Source organism: Schistocerca americana, chromosome 2 (assembly GCF_021461395.2).
Source record: "Schistocerca americana isolate TAMUIC-IGC-003095 chromosome 2, iqSchAmer2.1, whole genome shotgun sequence".
NCBI lineage: Eukaryota > Metazoa > Arthropoda > Insecta > Orthoptera > Acrididae > Schistocerca > Schistocerca americana.
Window position 1 is genome coordinate 696,741,188 of NC_060120.1, and position 11,694 is coordinate 696,752,881.

General features: G+C 36.9%; 1 protein-coding gene across 4 annotated transcripts in view; it reads right to left on the reverse strand.

Moving 5' to 3' along the window:
- LOC124593637 (E3 ubiquitin-protein ligase CBL-B-B) overlaps window positions 1-9,141 on the reverse strand; it is a 173,412-nt gene extending 164,271 nt beyond the window's left edge. For all 4 annotated transcript variants that reach the window (XM_047131952.1, XM_047131954.1, XM_047131953.1 and 1 more), the window contains exons 1-2: window positions 8,339-9,141; window positions 5,588-5,734 (exon numbers count right to left, since the gene is read on the reverse strand). In XM_047131952.1, the coding sequence (XP_046987908.1) occupies window positions 5,588-5,734; window positions 8,339-8,877 (686 nt within the window). In that variant the 5' untranslated portion in view covers window positions 8,878-9,141. The remainder of the gene's footprint in view (window positions 1-5,587; window positions 5,735-8,338) is intronic.
- Window positions 9,142-11,694: the final 2,553 nt, after the last annotated feature.

An 11,694-nucleotide genomic window follows, 5' to 3' on the forward strand; every position in this document is an offset into this window, starting at 1 on the left:
TCAAGTGTGCTTCAGTGAAGAATTATTCTGGTCCGTTACCAGTTTATCACATTCCTTTCTTCTCAAAACAGAAACTTCCATTTCCCCTCACTGGGTGTGGATATGGAGGGGCATATGTGCACACTACTCTACCAGCTGTTGTTAAGTTCAGTGACCGGAGCCACTACTTCTTCAGCAGGTAGCTTCTCAATGAGCCTCTCATTTAACAAAATGCGTATCTGAAGCAGTTTTATTGGTCGAGTATGGGTCTTCTCTAATATGCATAACATTCTGCGTGTTTGGCCAAAATATTTCCTACCTCAATTGTGGCGTAATTTTCTTGTAATCTTAAGTGTTTGTAATTTCCCCCCTCTCCAATAATTTATGCTGCATTTGTGTTTCAATGTTATTTGCCATTCTAAAGACAACTTTTATATTACTCTTCCAAAACTTGTTCAATTTTATCAGGTGCACTACCTACACAGGGTGGACCAAAAGTCAGTGCCTGTTACAACCCATTGAAATTGTGAAGGTATTCTTGCTGAAACAGTAACTGGAGAGAACTATCTGGAAATGTTGACAATGTATGCCATTCTGGGACTACAAATAACCTACGATGATTAGGGTTATGTTGAAGTGTATGCTACAAAACCACTTCGAAAAAGCTATTTACAATGCCTCTGAAGCCATTGATTCTAATAAGCAACAGCATAAACAAGTATGCTTAAGCATCTCCAGTCATCTGACAAAATTTATCAACAAAGATGGAAAGCAACTCAAGAAAGAATGTTTTAAGTAAACCTGCAGGTCAATAAGGAGTCCAATTACTTCAGAATTGGAATCTTTTGCTTTGTATTCAATTAGGCTACAATAGGTAGTGAATTTTGGCCTGCCCTGTTTATTTCATGGCGGAAAACTCTACTTTTTTCTGCTTGTCCACAATGGGAAAAGAGTTGTGCTGTTTTATTATTGTGTTACGGAGTCAAGTACTTTCAGAACATGTTCATATATATGTCAATGAGTCCATTATCAGTAGTGTGCATCTGGGTGTTCTGCTGGGTTATTGTTTCCATTTTATGCACAATATATCAATGACTGACCCAGATGTCTTCTTCACATGCTGCAAGTTTTGCTGTTGTGTGTACTTGCAGTGTGAAATCCTGGCAATGCCAACACAAAACAGCAAAACTCGCAACATCTGCAGAAGACACTCGGATCACTCACTGAAACACTATGCTTAAAATCGAAACAATAACTCAGTAGAGCACCTGAGAAAATCTGAGAGATACCATAAGTCTTTTTTATAGGCAACAAATCACAGTTTGGAGAATAAGTTAAGAAAATGAGTAACTTGCATCCTAAAGTTTATCTAAGAACAGAAACTGAGACACGAACAAATACATTTTCTTAATTTCACTATGTGCAATAAAAACTGCTAGCAATGAATGCCACGCCAAAAAAGCAGTTCTTCTTTTGAAGCACGCCAGTCGACAAGCCATTTTCATACGAATTGAAGTGTTGTTCAGTGAGTGTGTGTCCCAGTGATGTAAATAGATGATAATCGGATGGAGCCAAGTCTGGAGAATAAGCCGCATGCCCTAGTATTTTCAACTGAACGCCTCAATTGTTTCCCTGAACCATTTTGCTGCATATGATGGAACGTTATCATGGAGCAATATGACTGTGTTGCCTTCTTCCATATTCCAGCTGTTTTCCAGGTAATGTTCAATTTAAATCGATCATTTGCTGCTCGTAGCGAATAGTGTTAACGGTTTCACCAAGCTATAGCACCTGATAATAGATAACACTCTTTGGATCCCACCAAACACACAGCATTGTCTTCTTTCCAAAGCAATTTGGTCTTGCAGTGGATGTCAAAATGGGTTGCCTAGATTCAACCACGATTTATGACGCTTAGGATTCTCAAAATATATCCATTTTTCATCATCACTCACTAATCGATGGAGACATGACTTTCTTTAGTATCTGACGAGTAGCATCTCACAAGTGGTCTTTTGAACTGCTTGTTGGCTTTCATTCAGTTCATGTGGAACCCATTTTCCCACTTTCTGCGCCTTTCCCATATCTTTCAACTGAAAAACAGTTTTCTGCATCACATTCAATTGTTCTGCGAGTTCCTGTTCAGTTTGAGTATCATATTCATCCAATAAGGCCTGCAATTTGTTTTCTTCAAACTTTTTCTGTGGTTTCCTGCACTCATCATTTCTCATGTCAAGATCACCACTTTTGAATTTTTTGAACCGCTTGAAACACTGTGCTTTCACAAGAGCATGTCCGCCAAAAGCTTCAACAAGCTTTCAATGTGACTCTCCAGCAGTTTTCTTCATATGATAACAGAAAACCAATGCTGTCTGCAAATCATAGATCGTACCTACAAAACTCGACATGTTTGTGTGTGTGAAACAGATACCAATGCATGGAACTTGGCTTACTGCGTGCTGACGTTCGTCATCAGCCGTTACATGAAGCAGATGGCACTGCAGTCGCAGTCTCATGGGCCCTACACTGACAGCTAGCCCTATCTAAAGGAAAATTCCAGTTTCATACTTTTACATCTGGAGTATATACATATTTCTCCTTGGGCATCCATAGGTTGGTTTATCTCCCACAAGAGCAATCACAGATAACGAAAGAACTCATTCTGTCACATTACCCATAATACTGAGCATGACTGGAAAATAGTCTACTCCACAAATAACAAAATCATGAAAGGTCATGGACTCCAGAACCATAGAAATGAGAAGTTTGCCACCATGAAGTACATACGTAGAACATCTGATAAAAGTTAAAAATACATTTTTAAAGAATGCCTTTATTGCGATACAAAACCTATACCACAGGTGAGTAGGAAAGTCACTACACAACATAGAGAATATTCCTACTGAAGTAATAAAATTGTTTTTGATGCATGTTTTGCGAAATCGAAACATGACATTTGCTCTACTCAAGAACAATTAATTTGTTTCCACTGAAAGGGTAAAGATAAGCAGAGAATTTAGAGAAAATGGACATTTAAATTTGTACACTGAACGAATCTGATAAACTGCTAAACAGATAGAAAAAATTCTCCATTGACACCTATTTCAACTGCTGCAATCCACTTTTCACCAGATGCTCATTGTGCTAGCTCCCAAATATCTATCTAGTATTTGGCATTTACTTGCAGTATTTGATCACTGTGTGCTGTCCTTTCCAGCCCAGCATGTTATGAAGAAATTGTGCTCTTAACCTAACCCAATCTAAATGCCAGCATGCAACTCTTGCTCATTTCTACTAATGAACATAAATGCACCTAATTAATTTTCTTCCATTATTACATTATTTTTTATACTTAATTCTTACTCCTCTCTAATAATTTACCTTTATAATATGGTGTATCATCATCCACAGACCACCCCCACCCTGCCTATAAACCACTCCCCCCACCACTTCTCTACAAATATTCCAATTTCAAAATTGCCTGTATAACATTTTACGTTAGTCTACTGAATGTGACTATAAAATCTGTCCAAGTTCCTGTTTCTTTCACACATGTATACACATGTGAATAGACAAAGATTACACTCCACCTGTATTACCTCAATTTGGACCAACTGTTGCTTAGACACTTACACTAACAATGCAACAGATACCTTACATCACTGCAGGCAGCATGTGTGTTTAAATACTTTTTTTTTTTTTTACTACAGAGATAGTTACACAGCAGATTTTATAGACGATCTTGTTGTCTCCACTTTTTTATTTACAGAACAATCTGACAATGGTCACTGGCTGGGCAAAACCATTAACTGTATTTTGTAACGTTTTTGTGACAGTTGTAACAACAAAAGGAAAGAAGATAAACCATAATAGTGTCAGAGTTAGGGCCTACATAATTTAGGGATAATATAAAAAAAAACCTAAAATTGGCTTACCAGACAGGGATTTTATCACCATTTCACCCAAAAGAAATAAAGTGGAAATCAGTAGGATACTTAAGTGTTAATATCGAGGAAAAACTATACTTCTTACACTGTAAAAGTTTTTGACAGCTGGCTGCTGCCAGCCTTTAACTGTGAAGCAGAAAGTCCGATGGTAGATCTGGGTCTCTGTGACTGAATAGAATAGTCATCTACAGAGTTGGTACAACACTGCATCACTGACATATATAACAGCAAAATTACATTGCATGATTAAACAGTCGTACCGAGCCCATTTCAACTACTGAGCTCTTCTTCCATTGAATGGACTATAAATGACACTATAGTGAACACGTACTGTACCTTGTCTGTCATACTAATGGTATCTATTTATGCCACAATTAAGAATAGTGACCATGTTAGTCAGTATCAGAATGTTCACCTCCACCAGAAGTGTATTGGCAACTTGTCAGTTTTACAAAGCCACCACAGCAATCATACTTTAGCTTCTGCAGTAGATGCTATAGGTTGCTGAAGGCTTATCCCCTCCCTCCCACTAAAAGCACTGCACTTTCTGAGGCTGTCGTTCAATTTCGGACAGGAGACATTGACTTACATGGCCATAAAGGTTTACTGTTCTGTTGCTGACACTAAGTTTCAGATCACCTGCTTTGGGAACTTCACACATCATAGACTGATTTGCCTCCCGAGATTAGAAATTGGCTACAATATGTTGCCTGCTTGCCATTCTCTCACAAGCTATTCATCTCCCCACTTGTATTCCCACCACATATGTCAGGAGCTGTTGAAATGCTATGAAAAAGATATGAAGAAACAGCATTTGTCCCGTTTCTGCACTTTTCCAGTACTGTAGAATGTTGAATTATTCACTCACTTTCCTAATTAGTTTGTGGTAAATCTCTAATACATAACAAAACCCAATGCTCACTCATAAGGTAAAACACATATTTAAACCTAAATAGATTATGCATCAGAATGATTTCATTTCCAAATTTCTTCAAATATTATTTGCAGATAATAGGCAAATATTAGTTGCTGTCAACTTCAAAGACTTATGGTGATGACGTTCAGTTTGTGGGGCACTCAAATGCGCGGCCATTAGTGCCCGTACAAAGTCCTAATGTTCTCACAGTCCAATTTTTACGTAGTCCAATCTAGCCACTGTCACAAATGATGATGATGAAATGATGAGGCCAACACAAATACCCAGTCCCCAGGAAGAGAAAATCCATACCTGGCTGGGAATCAAACATGGGACTTCGTGATCCAGAGACAAAAAAAGCTAGCCACTAGACCACACAAGCTGCGGACCTTCAAAGACTTGTGTTGGAAATTGTTGCTTATTTCTTATGAATACTACATCTTTCAAATGTGTTGGATTTGTTTTTAATTTACATGCATTTTAACTTATGGCTTAGTTCAGTACAGCCCCCTCCCCATTTTTTCTTTTGCGTTCCTTTTGACTGTTCTAATATTTTGAGAAACTGTATAAGTGATGAAAATCTGCACATCAAAACTTGCTGTATACAGTGTGTAGTTTGCACAATCAACATGAGAAACAAGTTAGGATCACTATACATAGAAGAAATACAAACAAAGGACACCTGAGTACATTATTATTACCATCAACTCTACATTTATAATAGTCAGTTGTATCTTTTATTTACCTGGTAAAAACATCAAATTCAAAATTTGATATATAGTCATTACACGTTAGGTCTATGGTTGACTTTAAAGCCATGGCTTCGAGTCCAGAGCTGATGGGGTGAACTTCATTTAAAACTTGTCTGAATACTTTCCATGGTACAAGAGTGCTGAAAAAATGTAAATTACAAAATTGAGAGACCATTTCATTAGAATGTTTAAGTGCAATAAACATAGAAAATAGTGTTTACATAAAGTTTCAAATACTGGACAGCATAAAATACTAAAGATAAGTGAAATTTGCTATTTTTTGTCAGGAGAAAACTGAACAACATTTGATTAGATTTGATTTTAATTTTTTACATTACAGGTTATTGTCTGCCAACACCACCTCCACAATCAATGAATGACTGTGGCAATGTATTACATATTAGAAATAATATGTTAAAAGTTGGTAAATCTACGGCTGCCTCAAAAACGTCTCCAGTTATATTCTTAATGGTACATCAATAAGCCACCAGACAATGTATTCTACTCCATCACAAGTGGTTTCTCCTGCCTTTCAGCAAGAGAGGAATAGTATTTGCCAACCCCCTCCCCACAAATTTAGTTGTATCGCAGATATTACTCTGTAGTGCAACCCCCAAGATCTAGATTATTTTGGAAGTTGGCAATTTTTGAGCTGGCAAAACTAATTAATGTGCATAAGAAATGAAGGTGTCAGTAACAAACTGCTTTGTAGAATAACCAAATGTCAACATTCATGCCATATTTAATGCACTTTTCATTATAAAAACTGAAACGGAAACATCAGTTCAGAAAATCTGTATTAATTAACAAACCACCTATGAGTATTTTGGTGCATACACAAATTATGAAAAATGCATGGGTGGGCCACTATGTAAATCTCACGTTCACATTTCAAATTTAGAGTAGAATACCGTCCATGAGATGCTAGAAGCATTGGAGCACATTTGGTCCATCACCATGCTCCCATACTCCAACTCCAAAATACACAAAACTATGTATTGTAGCTCAGCAGCATTTTCGGAGCACTTGCTAGCCAAGGTATGGGATTACATTTGTTCCAACACACAGTATGTAGTATTGGATGACAATTTTTTTCCCAACATTAGGTTTTGATGCTTAGTGACTATACAGCTTCAAAAGTGACATATCTCTTGTATACGGCTCACATCATGTGACTGCAAATAAGCCACCTGAGACCTTGTACATGGCCTGCTTTCAGCACAAATCCATTATTCTCATTTTAATTACTTTCTCTTCATCGTATGCAATCAATTGTGGCTTATTTATTACAAGTGTGATGGCGTCAGCTCTCTCAAAACATGTCAATATAAATCATCCATCATTCCAGCAACTCATATAAAATTCTATAACAAGAATTACATGTGATTAATTTCACCAGCCTGCCCACCCACTGTAATATGCTAAACCTAAATTTGTGTTTCACTCAAAAATACTACAAATATATTGCCTGTTTACATCAGTTATGTCAACCTGGACAAGGCAGTGGCTTAACGAACAGTGCCCAAGAAACTGGATGCATATTACTTCTACATAGAATGGAATGAATTTTCTTTAAATATCCATGAACTAAACTATGATGAGTCACACTTTACTAGTTGGCTGTCACCTAGGCCTAAATGGAAAATTCAACTAGGATATTTCATGAGCAACTAAGTTTCAACTATAGAATTAATTTTTCACTCTGCAGCAGAGAGTGCGCCAATATGAAAATTTCCTGGCAGAACAAAACTGTGTCAGACCAGGACTCGAACCCGCGACCCTTGCCTTTCACAAGCAAGTGCTCTACCCGATGACCTAACCAAGCACAACATACAGCCCATCCTCACATATTTACTTCCGCCACTACTCCATCTCCTACCTCCCAAATTTCACAGAAGTTCTACTGTCTAACATATGGGGTTAGTGCTCCTGGAAGAACGGATATTGCAGAGAGGTGGCTCAGCCACAGCATGCGAGACTGTTTCCATAATGAACTTTTTATTCTGCAGTGGTGTGTATGTTGATAAACTTCCTGGCAGATTTAAACTGTGTCCCACATAGGGACCTCAACTCGGAGTGCCAGTCAGTGGGTTACACAGAGCGTCCTGTTTGGAAAGTAGGACATGAGATACTGACTGAAGTAAAGCTGTGATGATGGGTTGGGAGTTATGCTTGGGTAGCTCTGTTGGTAGAGCACTTACATACGAAAAGCATAAGTCCCAGCCAAGTAAATAGCTTTAATCTGACACAAATATCATATGAATCATCTGTTGAATAAATGTTATACTTTTGCATATTTAGAAGTAGGCCTATGCATTTTTCACCAGTAGGGGTGTACGATTACCAGTTGGACATAGATGAAATGCAGCAAATTTTGTGTGTGCAGCTGCACTCATTTTTTCAGAGAGGAAACCATAAAATTGTAAGATCTTGCAATCCATCATACTTCCAATGCCTTTTGTTTACATATGTGGCATGAATTCTTCACTACATTGAAACTGTTGTGCAATACAAGCAGCTATACAACAAGTTCTTAAAATATGTCACTAATCAGTCCAATATGTGGAACAACTATTAAGCATGCATGATATAAACCCCAGACAGATAACAAACACATAAAACCTGTAAAGTAATTGGAAAACTCACTACAGGCTAACAATATTATAAATGATATTCAAAGGAAAGTAAAGTAACTGGCTGGGTGACACAGAATGAAAACATTTAATAAAGAACGACTGCTGTACCTGTTACCAAAATTATTTTTCCAGAATTCTGCTGCATCGCTTTTTGTGATTCTAAATTGGTCACCAGCAAATGTTCCATTAGGGAATATTGCTTTGAGTTCACTTAACATATGACTAAAAACCAAACTAAGTTTCGTAAGGTTACGTCTATAGTGAGAATTCTCGTCAAACATCTTCTCTTTGCCTTCCTTAAAAAGTTTAATTGCTTGCTTGCATTTCCTCATCAAGTTCACTATAAATACGTTAAAATGTTCATTGCTGTGAAGAACCATCATCTTATCTTCATACTTCGAATAAATTAGCCTTAAGCGTTGATAAGTGTCAGGAAGAATATCTAAAATAAATGGTGGAGAGTTTTTCAAGTTCATTTTTTGATGTTGACACAGCTTCACGACTTTATCCATTAACTTCCATGTTTTGTCCAGCGTCCTTTTATCGGTGGCGAGCTTCGGGGGTGTCACTGCATCTGAGAACGCACCGTGAAGTTTTGAGAAGATCGATGTTATGTGTACTGTTCTATTCCTATTATTTGCCGCCATGATGACGTTTCTTCACACGCACCACACAATTTTCGCACTAATACGAACTTCCTTTACGAAGCTCTTCTTCGATATTACTTCCAAACTCTCCACGGTTTTCCACTGAACGACACTCCACCCGTCACCCAGCGAAACCGCTTCTTCACACAGTAAACGATGTGACACTTCATCCCACGCACTGCTCGTAAAGCTTCATAGACGAATCATATATGTTGCTAAATACTGAATTAAACTGACAAGGACAGAGGAAACACGCCATTTTCTACTACCGATATCAATTTGTGAATGAACTACATTTGTTGCCATCTATAGGGCAACACCGAAACTGGTTGTGGCGGGTGATATGAATTGATCATACGCGTACTCTTATTCCTGACTCAAAGAAATGGAATACGATTATAAGGAAGGTAATACTTCATAGTATAAACTAGAAAGTGTATATGCTACTAACTTTTTAATCATTTTTTTAGTTCCGGCTAAATGAAAAGAGAAAGGCAACAAAGGATAAGTAAAATATTTAGTTGATTTGTTCTTAGTTTATTTTGCATTTCAGTAGACCACGTCAGTTTAACACAAGCAAGAAACCAAGGTATTGCATTACATGCCCGACCCGAGTTACACCACAGTCTACTACACACAGTCGCGACACACACTACTACTAAGTTTGTTTTCGTTTGACAGCTGGAGTGACACTAGCGCTCCAAGTGGTGAGAAAGCTGTCACTTGCGCCGTAAGGATAATGTTTTTGTTTTATCACTTTTCTACACGATTTACGAAATATCCACTTTACTTTTTTTGCCTCCAAAATTTTGTGTAATATAGAAGAGAAAGATTATTCTAAAACAAGCGCAGATAGTGCTAATAGTCATGAACGCAGTGACAAGCTATAACGAGTCTGTGAAAAAATACATGTCACTTAGGATAAGTCTTCGATATCTCAGATGGCGGTTACACTACGATCACGCCACAGTCTCTTGTTGGAAAGATATAGATACACAAACAGAAATACACATGGAAATGTACATACTATTTACGTAGACAAAGAACTTCGTGCATACACCTATACAATCAAATATACGTAAATGGGTGGCCTTAATGGAGATTTGTTCCTTGCGTTGCACGTGTGATCCTAATTGCTTCACATAATGTGCAGTATAGTATGCTTCCATACTTGGATACCAACAACGGCAGTATTTACAGAAGAGTGGTATATTGTGTGATCTGTTAAAGATATTTGCTTGTGCAAATCGCAATTGTCTTTTCAGTAAATTAGAATATTAGCATGTAACAGGAGATACTGTAAAATGATTCAGATCATATGTCTCTGACAGACAACGAAAAGTTCAACAGGAAAGAATATTGTCTTAAGCTATCAATCATCACCCAAATGAGAACTAATTCCTTACGGTGTGCCTAAGGTTTTACCTATGGGCCCTCACTTTTCCTTTTACCAGTTGACTAACTTTCTTAGATGACGCAAATATTGCAATAAATTACAAATCAAATATGATTTTTAAAAATGAAAAATTTTCATAAACATTAATAAACAGGTACTAGTGAATTATTTATCCCTAAACTTCGAAATGACACATTATATGCAATTTGGAACTCGTAAGATGTTTCCTCCCAGTATATGTCTAAAATATGATGACAAGCAGTTAGAAGTGATTCACAGCATTTCATCCTTGGGATTACAATGAGATAATACATTCAGTTCGGAGGAGCATACGATAGAACAGCTGATGCTCCAAAACAAACCTTTATTTGCAATGGAAATGTTGTCAGACATAGATAATACAAAAATGAAAAGCTACTATACTTCCTTACTTTCACTTCTTAATGCCATATGGAATAATTTTTGGGCATAACACATCCAGCCAAGCGACCTTTTTCTAACTACAGATTATTGTAGTATGCATTATTTGTGGTGTGAACTCAAAAATATGTTCAGATGATTGTTGAAGAAACTGGGGATACTAACTACTGGTTCCAATATATTTTTTCTTCAATGAAATTTATCACAAGTAGAAACCAGTAGCTCAGTTCATGGAAATATTGCTAGAAATAAGAATAATCTTCACAAATATTTAAAGTCATTTACTTTGGTCCAGAAAGGTATCCCTCATTCAGAAATACTCTTTGACAAAAACTCAGCAGCACCCATAAAAAAGTCAGCTACTGGCAAAGAAAAGTTTAAGAGGTGCCATAAGATTTATTGGTGACCAACTCCTTCAACTCTATCGACGAATTTCTTAGCACAACCAACTGACATGAAAATATTATTAATGATATCAAATAACGTGAATTGGACAGTTTCATTGTGGTGCGATCATTGTGAATAAGTATTGTAAACTGATTTCCTCCATTATGATGTATGAGTATAATGGCCAAAGATTTAACATGTACTCTGCAGTGAATTCAGGCATTCAATGAGTGAGTTAACTCTCCGATATAAAATAAAATATAAGTGTTCTGAAATTTGAAGGGTCAGGTTCAGCTTAAATAAATAGCCTTAATTGTAGCATTTTGATACAAAGAAAAATTACAAAATTTCTTTGCTACTTTGGAGATGTTTCACATTTACAATAATGAATTATGTGGAGAGTAACACTGATGTTCACCTAAATATTCAATGCACCATTCGCTTCTTGCAGAAAGTGTCAAGAGCTTTGTAGTACAAGCACCAAATAGTGAACTGTATTCACAGTGTAATGACTGATGGAATATTATTGTAATAGAATTGCAATTATATGGGGAGGTCGTTCACAAAGTGAAATAGAAGAAAATTTCAAGTAACTGTATAGTAATTTCCTATGT